We start from the raw sequence: 18,283 nt of genomic DNA, 5'->3' as shown, positions 1-18,283 counted from the left end.
GTATTTCTTCCTCCCCACCTCTGCCTCGCAGCAGAAGGGCCAGGGTTGAAGCAAGAGCCACACCCATATGTGGCTGGAAATCTTGACCCACTAGATTCTGTGTGTTCTGTGTGGCCCGTCTTCCCCGGGTACCCTGAGCCCAGCTGAATGAAGCGCTGGCCCCGTCAGCAGCCACGGTCACGTCCACTTGCAAGTTCCAAATTCCGAGTTTCCTGCAGAGAGCAGGTCTCTGCTGTGACGCCAGCTCATGGTGAGGGATCCAACTCCCCTAGTTACCTCCCCCATCACCAAGAGACCGGAAGTTCCGGGCATACAACATAGGCTGAGAACCCCAACTGAGCTACTTCTCCAAAGTGGGGGCAGCAGGCATGGCTCCAGCTCATGGCGGCTGGGGTGTCCATCCCTTCTGGAAGACGCCCCGCCATGGCCACCCCACTCCTGCTGGGCTCCTCTCTGGCCCCCAGCTCCAGCTGCTTAAGCCCCCAGCTCTGTTCTCTGCATTCACAGAACCACCACGGGCCGTGTAGCCGTCCCCATGTGAAATAACAGGGGAAGTGGTCTGACTTACAAGGCAACTGCCAGGCAGCAGAAAACCTGATTTTATTCTCCATCTGGGTCTGTGCTCATCAGAAGTAAATTTGAAAAGTTTAAAAAAAAAAAAAAAAAAACCCACACAAAGTGATGGAGGGACACAGTCGTGTGTGACTACCTGAGGCAAACCACCTCCTGCACCTCTGGCCAGACGTTCCTCAGCGCCAGCCAGCCTTTGTGTGGGGCAGCATCAGAGCCTCGTCAGACCCAGGCCAGGAAGGTAGCCTGCCCCAGGCACCCACACAGCTCGTTTCTGCAAGCCGCATTTGCCCAGTGAGTCTTTCTCTTTTTCCTTGAGAATTACGTTGTTTTTTTCTGGTCATACACTCCTTAACATGCAGGTGTAGAATTGAGAGATATTTGTGTTTCTTTCCTTTTTTAAGTAATTCCATAAACCTGGTGCTACGGAAATATTACGTTAGACCCTTGGTGTGGGCAGCAAAGGAGATTGGGTTTTACGCACACCGAGGTTCTTACCTAAAGATGCTAATGACAGTCCTCCTGGAGTCTGTGTGAGCCCTTCACGCTCCTCGTCCTGTTATGTATATTTCAGTAATTTGTTCCATTCATTGTGAGTCTCTCCCCCAGCTAGAATATCAGCTCCACGGGATCTGTGTTTTCCTTGCTGCTGAATTCCCATGCCTAGAACAGAGCTTGGCACATAGTAGACACAGATGTTTGTTGATTTATTTAGTGAAAACAAGGAACAAATGAATGAATAAGAAGGATTCTCTCTCTCCTTCTCTCTCTCTCTATGAACTGCTATGTTAGCACTCCTGCCCACTTGCAAATGACCTTCATCTTGTGAGTGATATTTCTGAGTTTCCAGGAGGGCAGAGACAAGGTAGAGAATTTTGTCAGGTCAACAACACCTGGGAAGTGGTAGGCGGTCCATAGATTTTTGATAAAACCTTTTGTCAGGTCAACAACACCTAGGACATGGTAGGCAGTCCATAGATTTTTGATAAAACCTTTTGTCAGGTCAGCAACACATAGGACGTGGTAGGTGGTCCATAGATTTTTGGGGACATGTACATGGATGAATCAGTCCTTTCTGTGCACTTATGTAGAACTTCTTTTCATTCATTATGGAATTTGCATCATCTGTTTCTGTCACTCTTGAAGTCAGGGTCAGATCTTTATTTTAAAATAAAGAATAACATGCGAGACAGACAGTAATGAGACCAGCTGGCGAACCAAAATGTTATGAGCGGTTTCTGAAAAGCAAAGCAAATTGCCTCCTTCGTCTGCGTATCATCCCGTCAGCGTTCGTGTCTCAAGGCTGTGCCACAGATGATTCATTGTGCAATTGTCATGCCAACCTCTCCAGTCCATATGCCCTCTGCCTTGGGCCCATGAAAGTTGCGATTTCCTGGTGACCCAGAGGACTGTCATGAGCATTTCTCTGTTTTGTTAGAAGCTCTTCATTTTCAGGGTACCACTGTGAATGGGGGATTTTAAACACATCTATTTCGACCATTAGAATGAAGAAGGAGTGCCCAGATCCTGCCAGGCCTGGAGACACTGGCGTTGTGTTGGTTCTTAGTGCTGGCCCTCTGGGTGGGGCAGGGAGCCAACAATGCCCACCACACAGATCCTGCCAGGCCTGGAGACACTGGCATCACGTTGGTTCTTGGTGCTGGCCCTCTGGGTGGGGCAGGGAGCCAACAATGCCCACCACACAGATGCTGCCAGGCCTGGAGACACTGGCATCACATTGGTTCTTGGTGCTGGCCCTCTGGGTGGGGTAGGGAGCCGACAGTCCTCACCACACAGATGCTGCCAGGCCTGGAGACATTGGCATCATGTTCATTCTTAGTGCTGGCCCTGCAGGTGGGGCGGGGGGCTGACAATCCTCACCCCTCTCACGGGGAGACTGCAGGTGCCTGGAGTCATAGGGCTTCCTGTGGTGGGGCCAGAACCGAGCCCGGGTATCCTGTGGCCACCCACACCCCCACTCTCTGGAGGCTGCTTCCTGGCCACAGGCGTCGTTCATGCTCAGCTAGCTCAAATTGATGCTTACTGATCCACATAGGCTCTGGAGATTGACAGAGCAACTCCAATCCAAGGAGCCCTGATTTACTGGCAGGACCAACGGCAGCCCTCTGATGGGTCCACCTCTCAGAGGTGTGGGCAGAGGGCAAGTCAAGATGCGTGGGCTGTGAATTGCAGGGGCGGATTCCTGTATTTCCTTTTCCATTAGGGTCACCTTAAGATTGAGATTAGACATCCATAGTGTGGGTTGGGGGCCTTCCAACCTTCTGATCAAGCTTCACGGGAGACGTTGACATGGTTTAGGATCTATTCATCTGACTCTGAAGTGTAAGTCAGGGGTAAGCACGGTCTTAACTCTTGCCAGTTGTCTTTGCTTTATTGTTTTATTAATTTTTTAATTGAAGGTCACTTCCTTTTCTTTAGAAAGGCAGACATTAGGCCAGGCGCGGTGGCTCAAGCCTGTAATCTCAGCACTTTGGGAGGCTGAGACGGGCGGATCACGAGGTCAGGAGATCGAGACCATCCTGGCTAACATGGTGAAACCCCATCTCTACTAAAAAAAAATACAAAAAATTAGCCGGGCGAGGTGGCGGGCGCCTGTAGTCCCAGCTACTCGGGAGGCTGAGGTGGGAGAATGACTTAAACCCGAGAGGCGGAGCTTGCAGTGAGCTGAGATCCGGCCACTGCACTCCAGCCTGGGCGACAGATCGAGACTCTGTCTCAATAAATAAATAAATAAATAAATAAATAAATAAATAAATAGAGAGACATTAGTAACTTCAGGTATATTAGCTGATGGATCAATGTCTGTGCACTCACTGTTTGCCATGTGCATGGTACAAATAAACTCTTTCATCATTAAATGCAATACCACCTACAGAATTAGGCCTCCCTCTAAATCTTGTTGAAAAGATTTCATTCTGATACAACTTCAGCATAGACATCATTCACAATTAGGTGTCCCATGTACACACATGCACACACGGAGAGACACACTGACTGTGAAAGTGTGTAACAAATGCTGCCTCCTGTACAGTTCACAGCATCTCAAAACACAGGCTCACCAGCATCCTCCAGTTCTTGGTCTTTCCATTTTTCCACTGGAAAAATTATTCCTTTCAAACATGTTTTCATCTAAAAATTTTTGCATTCTTAAAGAATTGGAACATGGCCACGCACCATGGCTCACGTCTGTAATCTCAGCGCTTTGGGAGGCAGAGGCGGGCAGATCACCTGAGGTTGGGAGTTCGAGACCAGTCTGACCAACATGGTGAAACCCCATCTCTACTAAAAATACAAAATTAGCCGGGCATGGTGGTGGGCGCCTGTACTCGCAGCTACTCAGGAGGCTGAGTCAGGAGAATCACTTGAACCCGGAAGGCGGAGGTTGCAGTGAGCCCAGATTGTGCCATTGCACTCACTCCAGCCTGGGCGACAAGAGTGAAACTCCGTCTCAAAAAAATAATAATAATAATAATAATTGGAACATAGTTGTGTCCTACTGATCAATTGGATTGGGAAGGAGCCAAACTATGTTGCTGATATATTTCTTTTTTTGTGTGTTGATGTCAAATCATCCTAAGAGTCAGTGTGTGCCATCGCTGATGATGGATTTCTTTTCCGGGTTATCCTTTAGTTTTGTTACCTGGCCCTTTGAACATTCAAAATTCTGTACTTAGAAACATGTGAGTCTTCAGTTCGTTAAAAGTTGATTCATTCTCAGTATTCTTCAGAAAATACAAGTTCTCACTGTGTGATGTGATGTTCAAACCTTTTAAATGGAAACAGGAAGTGTCTCGAACAGCAAAGCAGCTGTCATCACTTCATTTTACTGTCTACAAGATGTTAAATGCTGGTTAGACTATAATTTCTTGCTAATTAACACATTCAAAATAGACATCTTTGCTGCTAACCTATCAATGTTGCCCCAGAACTCGGGGGGCCCACATAATTTCTTGTAACTTCAGGAAAACCATTGTGTGTATGCTTGTGGGATGTGACTTCTGTGTCCCGTCTGATGTATACTTCTGTTTTGTGACTAACATTAATTAAAGTGTCCAAATGGCTTTAATCCTCTATGTTGAATCTTTTGCCTTGGAAGTTTAGTTTGTCCAATATTCATTCTCTCATTCAGACATTCATGGGCTTGATGACTGTAATTCCTTTTATGCGCTCATCCTTGAAGTTCTAATTAAGAGAGTGCAGTGAATTCCAGTGTGGCTGCTGCATTCGAATAGAATGGCAACGCTTGTCCTTCCAAGTGCATTTTATCTTGATTACGTATTTGTGCTTTATGCGATGGAATGCTAATTTTCAAATTCCCGCTTGGCTTGCAAATGACTCTCAGGGATTGAATTCAGAAGTGGTGTCCAGAATTCCAGGTGCAGAAGGATCATTAAACACGTGTTTAAAGCGATGATGGATTCACATTTGCGATTCCTCAAAGCCGTGTGACGTGAGGCTTGTGGAGCAGTTTCTTTCTTCTCATTCACATGAGCTTCTTGCCAGTAAAATGTGTTGGTCCAAAATCTCCTCCACGACGCTGGCTAACCCAACACTGAAGACCTGAAGGAGAACCTTCACGATCAGAGTCCTCTGCTTCATGCGCTGTGTTAGAACACTCGGGGAGCTATGTCCAGACACGGCCTTTTCACGCAGGACATGTCCGAGACACGGCTGCCAGCACAGCCGTCGTGATGAGGAAGATGCTTCACGCTGAGGCAGGCCAGTGCGGTAGCCGCTGGCCACACCTGACTACGAGCGGTGGACACACAGCGTGTGCCGCAGAGGAACCCAAGTGTAATGGTATTTTAGGTATTCAGAAATGTTAGAAGCTTGGAGGCCAGGTGCGGCGACTCACATCTGTAATCCCAGTATTTTGGGAGGCCGAGCTGAGGTTGGGAGTTCGAGACCAGCCTGTGCAACATGGTGAAACCCCATCTCTACTAAAAAAAAAAAAAAAAAAGCAAAATTAGCCGGGCGTGTTGCTGGGCACCTGTAATCCCAGCTACCTGGGAGACTGAGGCAGAATTGCTTGAACCTGGAAGGCGGAGATTTCAGTGAGCTGAGATCGTGCCACTGCACTCCAGCCTAGGAGACAGAGCAAGACTCTGTCTCAAAAAAAAAAAAGTTTGGGCCATTTGTTGTGGCCGGTGGCTAAGCTATTGGGAAGGGCAGTCTAGAAGGGAGGCTTTCTGACACAATTGCGGTAAACCTAAGTATGTGGGCATTTTCCGTGGGTAGCAGTCTCCCACCCCTTCAGTCTGCCAACACTGCAGCCCCCACTGTGTATTTATCAATTCTGCCATCTCCCCTTCTGACAGTCCTTTTGACTCCAGAAATTGGACCAATTTCTTCAGAAAGGGTTTGCAAATGAGATGGGCTCAATTCCAGATACATCTGAGGAAGGTCAGTTTTTACACATCTCTTCCCTGCCCCATTTATTCAGCTGTAACAGGGAGGGACACATCCACCCGAATACATTTCCTTTAAGCATCAACACGCTTCGTTTCATGCAATTTTTGTGGAAATCTTCCTAAAACTTACTATATGCATGGTTCTCTCCATCCTAAGTCGTGTACTTAACCTTTTCTTCATGCCCAAAGTCATTCCATTGGCCTCAGAGTACTCAAGAGGCAAGGCATTTTACACAGTTCCCTCTGACCACAACCCCATTATTCTCGGGGTGACACCAACATATGCGATCCCTGTGAAACAAACAAAATCCAAACCAATTCAGTCGTTGAATTACAAAGCCCAGGTATATTTTCATCTATTTCCCTGTAATTTGGAAGACACTTAGAAAAACATCAGGGATTTTATAGTGTTGTTTACATGGTAAAAGAAACCAATGCTAGGCTTTTAAAACCAGACAGACACTCATGGGAGGAACTGGTAATTATTTTAAAGAGAGTAGTCAGGTCAGGTCTTCAGAAACTTTCAGTTATTAAACAATCATTTCTTCTTCTAATTGCAAAGTACATATTTGATCACTTATATAATCCCATGTGACTGTTTAGTAATCTCTGTCTCTGTCTTGATTCATCTTCTTTTTGAGGACGCAGACTAGAATTACATTGCTAACTTACATTTCAAATTTTCAAATACATTTAATGTTGGACATACATATAGAAAGTGATAGATAACACAGCCTATACCTCATAAGGATTAGTTCTGATAAACGCATGCTAAGCGTGCATTCACAGAAACAGAATTAAGACGAGTATTATCACCCACACCATCCAACTGAATGGCTGGATGTTTTTCTGTAATGTGTAAAATGCTTTCATTCATTGATTTTAATCTGTAGCAGCAAGTTGATGTGATCAAATGATCATTTTAAATTCTTTCTTTACTATTGTTTCCCAGCCTCCAATTTTAACTTTAATAAGCCATGTAGGAATTTACAATTCTATCGCACAGGGCTGTACAGGCACAGCAAATGTTTGTCAAAAGAATGGACTAATGAACGAATGGAGGCAGTGATGTACGTCCATGTTTCAGAAATCATTTCTTAATGTTAATCTCTATATCGAAAGCATTTTATGTACTGCAATTTTTATTTAACCAGGACAACTGATAATTTTTAAATTATAAAAAGCAAATATTGCCGCTATAAGGAAAATGTAAGTGAAACAGCTTCGTTGTCTGGGGTATGTGCCCTGGTCCTTTTGTCACGGCCGAGAAAGAATCTACGACACGGACACATGATTTTAGGGGCGGAAAGTTTAACAGAAAAAGGAGAGAGAAAAGGCTTCCTTATGCTGAGACAGCAGATCGCCCAAAAGAAAGTCTCCCGTTTGCAGCAGAATGCAGTCAGTTCTGTACAGAGGCTTGAGGAGGTGGTGATTGGTTTACAGAGGGCCCAGGGGATTGGTTAGACCAGGTGTTACATTTACGTAGCCCGCAAAAAGACCAGCCCTCCCACCCTCATATTTTATTATGCAAATGTGGCCTCCACCCCCCACCTGGTTGGTCGCCATGATGCCTGTATGTGTGGTTTTACCTGGAGGCTGCCGTGACACCCTGCACACATGGTGACAAGCAAAAGCGAGCAGGAGATGCCGTATTGACTGTACCTGGCTTCCAGGTACAGCTGCTCCATTTACATATGAAAGCTCCTAGTCTGCATATCTTTGCCTGACTTCTCAGGCACCTTTCCCTTAAAGAAAAAGAAATGGTTTAGGGGCTACTTTCTGGGGTTTTTTTTAAATTACTTTAAGTTCTGGGATACATGTGCAGAACCTGCAGGTTTGTTACGTAGGCTATGAATCCATCTGGTCCTGGGCTTTTTTTGGTTGGTAGGCTATTAATTACTGCCTCAATTTCAGAACTTGTTATTGGCCTATTCAGGGATTTGACTTACACCTGGTTTAGTCGTGGGAGGGTGTATGTGTCCAGGAATTTATCCATTCCTTCTAGATTTTCTAGTTTATTTGTATGGAGGTGCTTATAGTATTATCCGAACGTGTTTTGTACTTCTGTGGGATCAGTGGTGATATCTCCTTTATCATATTTTATTGTGTCTATTTGATCCTTCTCTCTTTGCTTCTTTCTTAGTCTGGCTAGCAGTCTATTTTGTTGATCGTTTCCTGGATTCATTGATTTTTTTTGAAGGGTTTTTTGTGTCTCTATCTCCTTCAGTTCTGCTCTGATCTATCTCTTGTCTTCTGCTAGCTTTGAGTTTGTTTGCTCTTGCTACTCTAATTCTTTTAATTGTGATATTTGGGTGTCAATTTTAGATCTTTTCTGCTTTCTTCTGTGGCTGTTTTGTGCTATAAATTTCCCTCTAAACACTGCTTTAGCTGTGTCCCAGAAATTCTGTGTCCCAGAGATTCTGAGACACAGCTCAAGCATTGGTTTCAAATAACTTATTTATTTCTGCCTTAATTTCGTTTTTTACCCAGTAGTCATTCAGGAGCAGATTGTTCAGTTTCCACGTAGTTGTGCGGTTTTGAGTGAATTTCTTAATCCTGAGTTCCATTTGAGTGCACTGTGGTCTGAGAAACTGTTTGTTATGATTTCCATCCTTTTGCATTTGCTGAGGTGTGTTTTACTTTTAATTATGTGTTCAATTTTAGAATAAGTGTGATGTGGTACTGAGAAGAATGTATATTCCATTGATTTGGGGTGGAGAGTTCTGTCTATTAGGTCTGCTTGGTCCAGAACTGAGTTCAAGTCCTGAATATCCTTCTTAATTTTCTGTCTCATTGATCTAATATTGACAGTGGGATGTTAAAGTCGCCCACTATTACTGTGTGGAAGTCTGAGTCTCTTCATAGGTCTCTAAGGACTTGCTTTATGAATCTGGGTGCTCCTGTATTGGGTGTGTATATATTTAGGATATTTAGCTCTTCTTGTTGCATTGATTTTTTTTTACCTTTAGGTAATGCCCTTCTTTGTCTTTTTTGACCTTTGTTGGCTTAAAGTCTGTTTTATCAGAGACTAGGATTGCAACTCCTGCTCTTTTTTGCTTTCCATTTGCTTGGTTAATATTCCTCCATCCCTTTATTTTGAGCCTATGTGTGTCTTTGCATGTGAGATGCGTCTCCTGAATACAGCACACCGATGGGTCTTGACTCTTTATCCAGTTTGCCAGTCTGTGTCTTTTAATTGGGGCATTTAGCCTGTTTACATTTAAGGTTAATATTGTTATGTGTGAATTTGATCCTGTCATTATGATGCTAGCTGGTTATTTTGCCCGTTAGTTGATGCAGTTTCTTCATAGTGTCAATGGTCTTTACAATTTGGTATGTTTTTGCAGTGGCTGGTACTGGTTTTTCCTTTCCATGTTTAGTGCTTCCTTCAGGAGCTCTTATAAGGCAGGCCTGGTGGTGACAAAAATCTCTCAGCATCTGCTTGTCTGTAAAGGATTTTATTTCTCCTTCACTTATTTAGTTTGTTTAGTTTGGCTGCATATGAAATTCTGGGTTGAAAATTATTTTATTTAAGGACGTTGAATATTGGCCCCCACTCTCTTCTGGCTTCTAGAGTTTCTGCAGAGAGATCTGCTGTTAGTCTGATGGGCTTCCCTTTGTGTGTAACCCGACCTTTCTCTCTGGCTGGAGGGCTGCTTTTTATTAAAGGAAAAATCTAGTGAGATCTTTCACCTTTTCTACTTGCCTAAAAATAATTTCTTAATAACTGCTATATTATTTGTAACTTATTGTTCTGCTATAAACACTCCCATTCAGAACACATGAGGGATTGTATTATTTGCCTATAGGCCCACTGTAAGTGAGAGTGACAAAAGCTGTATTTAAAATAGATTTTAAGTGCCTGTCCCAGGTCTTCACACAGAGATCCCCCTGGACTTCTGTACTCACATGTAAAAATGAGTCTGGTATCTGCATGCCTGGAAGTTTTTATGTGTATTCCTAAATGTTTCTTTAACTTCTATAGTGTTTCCAATTCTTTAAACAGTACAGGTCAGTTACTTATTTCTATTAAAACTATGTGTTGGATTTCCCATGGGGTCATTAACAAAGGGACCCACATGGACAAGTGATTAATATTTTTAGGGGATTAAAAATATCCTACGAGGACACCTGTTCCCTCCCGCAGAGATGGCATTTCAGACCCTGTGGTTGGTAAACCCTCAGATGATCAATCGAAACTTTCCCTTGGTCCTTTAGCTAAGTGGCCCAAGTGTTTTTGAGAGAACCTGAAGTTCTGGTAACATAGTGGGCTTTTCCCCTTGAATGGTGTCACTGAAGAACACGAGGCTCCGTGATTCCATAGCTAATACCTCAACCTTCAGCAACGAGGCTGCTGGGACCCGAATGTTCCACTTCCTGTCTACAAGACAGGGAGAAACTTCACCTGTTTCTGCTGGCAAGGGTTAGGGGAGGCTAGGGGACAGATCCATGTAAAGACAGCGGTGACTGGCAGTTCACAAGTGTTCGAGCACTAGCTGTTTCCAAGAAAACGTTGTCTAACTAGAAATCCTTTTCAAAGCCATTCAAGCTGGTTTTCTTCCTGTTCACATTGGAGCCCCAGGAGAGCTCTCGTTCTCAGCCTGCTGGGCCCGGGTTCTCCTCACCCCGCTGAGGCGCTGCGCCTCAGGGCAATGGGGGCTGCAGACCTGTGTGATGCAGCCTCAGGGCGGTGGGGGCTGCAGACCTGTGTGATGCATGACCACCTGTTCTCCATGGCCTCTTCTGTGTTCACATGGCCAGAAGGAGCGCTGAGAAGAGACAGGGAGTAACATCACTGTTGCCAAAAGGCCGGAAGCTGAGTCTAAGGTCTGCTGCTCACTGCACAGAAAGCCAATCACTGAGACAGCAAGTATTGCCAGGGAAAAAGGCTTTAATCAGATGCTACAGGAAAGGAGATGGGAGATCCATCTCAAATCCATCTCCCTGGCAAATTAAAACTAGAGGTTTATATAGCAGGGAAGAAGTGTAACCACGTGTGGGAAAACAGGAATGAGGGAGCTGTGAGGAAGAGGCGGCCACCAGGAAGCAGGTGATGGGTTGGGCAGTCAGGGTGGATGCGGGGTCTGTGGTCTCATTGTCTGGATGCAGTGATCTGGTGAATTGCAGCTCCATGATGTTATCTGGGAGGCCCAATGGCTGCTGTCCTTAGAAAGGAACTCAGATAAGACAGATGTAACTTTCTCAGGTTTCAAGACTAGGAGGGTCAGTTTCTATGTTTATTTCAAAGAAACCATAAACATCCGCCCCATGGGACAATTCAGCCGGTGTCATCACTGTCACTCAGCCGAAACAGAGAACCGAATCTCCTGCAAAGCCCGCTCCTCACAGTACGGCGAGCCTGGGTGCTCTGCCAGAGCAAGGCCACGGGGGAACCTCACGGTACGGCGAGCCTGGGTGCTCTGCCAGAGCAAGGCCACGGGGGAAGAACACGGTCGTGGTCACGGGGCTGCTGCAAAGGGTCTTCCGTCCATAGATCATGAGGGAGAAACTGATGCTGTGGAAATCCGTGGGTCCTGCATGCCTCTCCTGTGAACCAGGGAAATACATCATCAGGCCAATAAACAAATATTCGAAGGCCTCTTTCCCAAAATAATTTTCACTGATTTGCTATGATTTAAGGAATTGAAAGATCATTTCATATAATCTCCTCTTACTCTGGCTTAAGCCCATTCATTAATAGTCCCTTTAAACAGTTTGGGTCATGGAGTGTCAGGGTGTAATCTTTAAAATGTCTTCCTCCACCAAAGGCATTTTGATCTTTTGTTTTTAGGAAACCTGGAACCGCCATAACTCTTGCTGAAATAAGTGCCTCTTTCATTGAATTTTGCAGTGGGCAAGGATTCCAATGTGCACTCTTGGACCCGTGTCTTAAATGAGAAAATACTAGATCAGGTCATGAGAAATAAGGTTCTGCTACGTAAGTGGTCACAGAAAGAAAACTAGACTCATAACCAGCAGCTGGGCTGGAGAGGCATCTGAATCCCAGTTCTACCATTTTTCTTGTGGGCTGATGTCAGGAAGAGGTTTAAGCCTATTCACACTTCCACCTTCTCTTCCAAGAAACGGAAATGCCAAGACCGCCTACCCCACAAGGTTGTTACAAAGTTTAATGAACTGCAAAATATAACGTGCTCCGCAGAGTGCCTGGCACAGAGCGGATGCTCAGTGAACTGCGGCTGTGTATGAGTGTGTATGACTGTGTGAGCATGTGTGCATGAGGGTGGTGTGTGTGCACGTGTGTGCATGTATGTGCATATGAGTGCATGTGTGTGTGACAGCATGGGTGTGTGCACGTAAGGGGTATGTGTGTGCAGGTGTGTGAGTGTACATGTGTATGAGTGTGAGCGGTCTGTGCACACGTGTGTATGTGCATGTCTGAGTGTGTGCACATGGTGTGTGTGTGTGTGCACACATGTGTGAGTGGGGCAGTGTGTGCCTGTGTGTACACATGCATGAGTGTGGGGTGTGTGTGTGGACACGTGTGTGGGGTGTGTGTGTACACGTGTGAGTGTGGGGTATGTGTGGACACGTGTGAGTGGGTGTGTGTGTGTGTGTACACGTGTGTGGGACAGTGTGTTTGTGGACACGTGTGAGTGTGGGACAGTGTGTGTGTGGACACGTGTGTGTGTGGACACGTGTGAGTGTGGGACTGTGTGTGGACACGTGTGAGTGTGGGACAGTGTGTGGACACGTGTGTGTGGTGTGTGTGGACACGTGTGTGGGGTGTGTGTGGACACGTGTGAGTGTGGGGGTGTGTGGACACGTGTGTGGGGTGTGTGTGGACACGTGTGAGTGTGTGTGTGTGGACACGTGTGAGTGTGGGGTGTGTGTGGACACGTGTGTGGGGTGTGTGTGTGTGGACATGTGTGAGTGTGTGGTGTGTTTGTGGGGTGTGTGTGGACATGTGTGAGTGTGGGGTGTGTGTGGACATNNNGTGTGAGTGTGGGGTGTGTGTGGACATGTGTGAGTGTGGGGTGTGTGTGGACATGTGTGAGTGTGTGGTGTGTGTGGTGTGTTTGTGGGGTGTGTGTGGACACGCACATGCACACTCCAAGGTGACTTTTCTTTCTCGTACTGAAGAAATGAAGGGGTGGTGGCAAGTTTGCAGGTGCTTCTGGCATTTTCTTCTCTTCTTTGATGGTGGAGACGGCCAGTGCTGTTCAGGGATCCGGTGGTGACAGTGCCCTTACTGTGCACCCATCTCCACCAGCTTCTCTGGATGCTTATCTCCGCTTCGTGAGACGCCGGACACCACAGAGCACCCTCAGACCAAGGGAAGGCAGTTTCTCCAAGATCACACGATGACATCATTTCACGTCTGAAGCAAGAAAGATTGAGTTTAATAGAACCAGAAGGAAGTGTGTGAGATGTCCCTGTCCAAAGATTTTGCAGGAAAGGACCAAGAAGCCCCCTTTCCCTTGGGCCCTGAGTGAAACGGTTAACTTTGACTGACCGGGCAGGGAGAGGGCCCTGAGCGAAATGGTTAACTTCGACTAACAGGGGAGGTTTGGTCTGACAGCTGTGACTTGCCTGTGAGTCTCTGGATCCTGTAAGTGAAACTCAACTTCAGGGAGTAGTAAAAATCATCTCAAGATATTAAATCACCAAAGGAAAACAGAGCAAAACAAGAGTTCAAGTGTCACAGCACATGTTTTATTTAGAGGAAGAGAGAACGGCAGAACGGTCACTTGCTGTTCTGCCAGAAGGTAAATAGTTTGAGGAAAATTCCACGACACTTGTAAAGAAGAGAAGAGATCAGGCTGTATCCGCAGAGCACTAACGTGACCCGCGGTTCAGCCCCAGAGGAGCCGGCAGACCACTGGGGAAATCCAAGTCAAGTTTGCAGTATCTTTATGCCAGAGAATACCGGTTTTGTTGATAACAACTGACCCATTGATATCAAACCCTCCTCCACCAGGGCTGCCTTTCTAGAGCTGAGGCTGTGGGTGCGGATGCGGCAGCATCAGCGTTTCTGCAGGACAGGCTGTGTCCACTGGCCCTTCCCGTGGCACCATTGGTGCGTCTGCAGGACAGGCCACGTCCACTGGCCCTTCCCGTGGTGGCACTGGTGCGAGGCACAGGCCATGTCCACTGGCCTGTCCCACTCCTGCTTCCCAGGAGCAGCTCCATCCACCTCAAGGCACAGCCAGGTTCACCTCCAGGAAGCTTCCTTCAACCCCAGTCTCTCTCTGGGCATCCCCAGTCTCTGATGCTGCACCCTTGGTTCTCAGGGCTGCCTTTCCAGTGTGACTATGGACCTCACTGGGGCCAGGCTCTTAGGCTCTAGATAAACGCCTCCTGAAATCAGTGAATCTTACAATCTTATATCCACCAGCGAAGCTTGCCAGGCACTTTACATCCGTGCCCAACGTGGAAGAAAGCCCAGGGTCTTCAGCCTCCTTATCAGTGGTCTCCGGAAAGCCTATATGGTTACAGCAACCATGTGGACACTCAGGTTGAACTGAATGCTGTCGTCAAACGTCCGTGTGGGGTTTCACCGTGAAACTGATGATATGTTACAGACTCAGTACCAGTGAGCAGTTGTTTTAAGCAATAATTTTTTTAAAATACTTGGATTCACATCCTAAAATGTGGATTCTGAGAATACAGTAGGCTAAATAATGACTTTGACACTGGAACTTTGCTGATTCGGTGAAAAACAACGCTCTTCCACAAAGTTCTAACTATAACTTAACGAAAGTCAGTCAGTGGTGATCTCCGCACCACCACAGCACAGCTGATTGCTTCAAACCGCGTTTTCGTTTTAGTGGTTCTGAGAACAGCCTGGCAGGCATGTGCACACACATTTAGAAACAGCATAATCCCTTTAGTCATCCAGGAAAAATCGCTGTGTGTGCCCTCCCAGGTGGAGTGTAGTAAATTCTTCCTTTTGTATGCTGGAGGTGAACTGCTCCTTCTTAATCAGTTTGTTTTAAAAGTGTGGCATGCAACTACATTTTTACAAAGAAATCAGTTTAAAAAATCATTTCATCAGCCTGTAGGAAACACCGTATAAAGTGAGAAGATGTGGTATGCGATTTTCCTGTGATATGGAGATAAGTCATAACCTGCCCCATGAGCTTTTTTAATTTACAAGATATTCCACACAGGAAGGAAGGTTTAGTTGTTTTGTGAAATTTTTCAGACTCTTTAAATTTTACTTAAATACACTTAGTAAGGTCTGTGATTTTGAACACTGGCGACAGGAGACCTTTGAGAGTAACTATGAAACACATAATGAGCCAAGGTGGGGATGAATTTGCATGCATTTGCTTACATTTTCTGGGAAGGTCACTAACTGATTACTTTCCTCCCTGTTGCATTTCCCTGTGACGTGTGGTGACATGGTTATGACGTTTGATACATGCCATCGTTCCCTGCTGAGGTGAACCTCGCTGGGAAAATCCAACCAATCTGGGGTGTTTAGTGTCACCTTTTACTCACCTCAACCAATCCGGGGTGTTTAGTGTCACCTTTTACTCACCTCAACCAATCTGAGGTGTTTAGTGTTACCTTTTACTTGCCTCAACCAGTCTGAGGTGTTTAGTGTCACCTTTTACTCACCTCAAACTTGCCAAAGAAAAATATATTTATGCTAAGGCAGATGTCACATTTTAATCTGTATTCCTGCGTCTCTGTTGATTTTGATTGTTACTACCCCTGTTGCTGGGACTCAAAACTTCTTCGGAATCAGTATTTCTGCTTAAGAGAACCAACGCAGAGCCAGCTTTGCCACTGGAGAGGTCACTGAGAGCCCCCGTCCGCAGTCTCGCTCTGGCGCGCAGCAGACACCGGCCTGCCTTCGGCTAGAGCCATACAATCTGAAGACATGTCATTAATGATAAAGACTCTGTTTTCTGTAAATTTCCCATGACAAATGGGTTAACATGAAAACAGCCACCTGCTCTCCAGGGCTGTCACGTGGAAACCCCTTTATCGATGAGCCCTCTTCACACCTCCACCCGCCGTCTCTCTGATCATGTGTCCATGTCGCACTTAACACCCTTGATAAATCAACACTATGAAACACTGTCAGGAAAGGCGTCATGAGAAACAAGTGTTTAAACGGACCTCATCCCTGCCGAGGTGAGATGAATGCATGGTAACCCAACGCGTCCCACCCAGAGAGACAAAATGATTTCCTAACCCAGGTCTCTCCCCGGCACTATTGGCCTTTGGGATGGAGAAGTCTTGGGAACTTTCTGAATCTCCTAAATAGTGCCTTGAATATTGTCAGTTTTCAATCATTTTCCTTAAGGGATGGATTGACATTAGGGGGAAACGTCAGGAACAAAAGGAAACAAAAAGAAGACAGGATTTTGAATGTTTCTCTGGTAAAAGAGAAGCTCAGCACCCGACTGGTTTGATAACATCTGATCATCCTTCCTCAGTTTTCTAGCCTTCAGATTCTCTTTCCAATGCAAGGTTTTTAAAAATGTATCCACTTTGGGCTGGGTGTGGTGGCTCACACCTGTAATCCCAGCACTTTGGGAGACCGAGGCAGGTGGATCATCTGAGGTCCTGAGGTCAGGAGTTTGAGACCAGGCTGGCCAACATGGTGAAACCCCGTCTGTATTAAAAATACAAAAATTATCCAGGTGTGGTGGGGGGTGCCTGTAATCCCAGCTACTTGGGAGGCTGAGGCAGGAGAATCGCTTGAACACAGGAGACGGAGGCTGCAGTGAGCCGAGATCGCGCCACTACACTCCAGCCTGGGCAACAGAGCAAGACTCCATCTCTCTTCTGAACCTAACGTGACAGAAGGAGCCTTTTCCATGATGACATGACCTGCGTAGAAATGATGCCACACCTGTGTGCTGTCCTGCGGGGACACACCTTGCTTAGCTGTGTCTCTATTGCTGGGTTTGCTGGTATTTTTAAATGACACCACACCTGCGTGCTGTCCTGCGGGGACACACCTTGCTTAGCTGTGTCTCTACTGCTGGATTTGTTGGTATTTTTATAATCCTGCACTTTTACAAGTATATTCATGTTTGCTGTCTCACTTTCCCCACATTTCATGCTATTGTCTTAGGCTAGACGTCCAGGAACAGACTTGCTCTGTCAATCACAGGGCGTGGGCGTGGTGAAACTGTAGACCAGAGGCTGGTGGGGGAGAACACGCTTGTTGACTTGGGACCTCTTTTCTTACAGCCGTCTCCTATACAAATTACAAGAAAACCCCCCCGCCGGTGCCCCCTCGGACCACCTCCAAGCCTCTGATCTCGGTGACGGCGCAGAGCAGCACCGAATCCACCCAGGATGCCTACCAGGACAGCCGCGCACAGAGGATGTCCCCGTGGCCCCAGGACAGCCGCGGCCTCTACAACTCCACGGACAGCCTGGACAGCAACAAGGCCATGAACCTCGCCCTGGAGACGGCCGCGGCCCAGCGCCACATGCCCGAGAGCCAGAGCAGCTCCGCGAGGACCAGCGACAAGGCCATCCTGGTGTCCAAGGCGGAGGAACTCCTCAAGAGCCGCTGCTCCTCCATCGGGATTCAGGTAGCTGCTCGTGGCCGCCCGTCAGGGCCTCGCTCTACTCAGTCCTGCCAATAGCATAGAATAAGCCAGAACCCAGCCAGTGGCCCTGGATCCTTAGCACTGACCCTAACCCCAGCAGGGCTGCGGAACCTGAGAGCAGGGCTGTGCGTTTGCATTGCAGACCTGCCAGCGCGGCGAGTAGGCGGGAGACCCCTGAGGTGAGGTGGACCCCGGTCCAGGGCTGAAGGAAAGCCAGGGGTTCCAGCTCCCTGTCCCCTGTCACCCTGAAAATACACTCCGGGCCGCGCGTTTTCCAAGGGCCAAAGGCTGCCTAGAGAGGATGGAGATAACGCTATTTTGATGCTTAAAAGGGAGGGTTTCTGTTGAAGTCTGATTTTTCAAAAAGCTTCTCAGTATTGTGGCCAAAGAGTTGAGTGGGGGAACCAAAAGGTGTTGGGAATGAAGAGGTAAAAGGAAAGGTAGGCCCTCGTCCGTACAGAACCTGGGCGTACTCACAGCAATTTCAGGTACAGGCAGTCCCCTCAGCTGGGGTCACAGATGCTGCATCCGTGGTTTCAGACCACAGATGGTTGACCCACTGTCCATCCGGGCCCCCAGATGTCTACCCATGATACAGGCGTGGCAGACGGTTCCTTTCCCCGCGAATGGAGAGCTCTGGCCGGCTCCCGCCCACACGGCACCTCCCTCTGCAAGTCCGTTTTAGGTGCAGTGCTGCGCACCCAGGGAGGCCGGGAGATTGTCCTGTGATCTGGGTCA

At 46.9% G+C, this 18,283-nt stretch overlaps 1 protein-coding gene across 1 annotated transcript in view; it reads left to right on the top strand.

Moving 5' to 3' along the window:
* DLGAP2 (DLG associated protein 2) overlaps positions 1-18,283 on the top strand; it is an 896,861-nt gene that overhangs the window by 841,452 nt on the left and 37,126 nt on the right. The window contains exon 9 of the mRNA XM_025394866.1: positions 17,178-17,527. Coding sequence (XP_025250651.1) covers positions 17,178-17,527 — 350 coding nt within the window. The remainder of the gene's footprint in view (positions 1-17,177; positions 17,528-18,283) is intronic.

The sequence above is a fragment of the Theropithecus gelada genome, chromosome 8, assembly GCF_003255815.1.
Source record: "Theropithecus gelada isolate Dixy chromosome 8, Tgel_1.0, whole genome shotgun sequence".
NCBI classification, from domain to species: Eukaryota; Metazoa; Chordata; class Mammalia; order Primates; family Cercopithecidae; genus Theropithecus; species Theropithecus gelada.
This window is presented reverse-complemented; position numbering and strand designations above follow the sequence as displayed.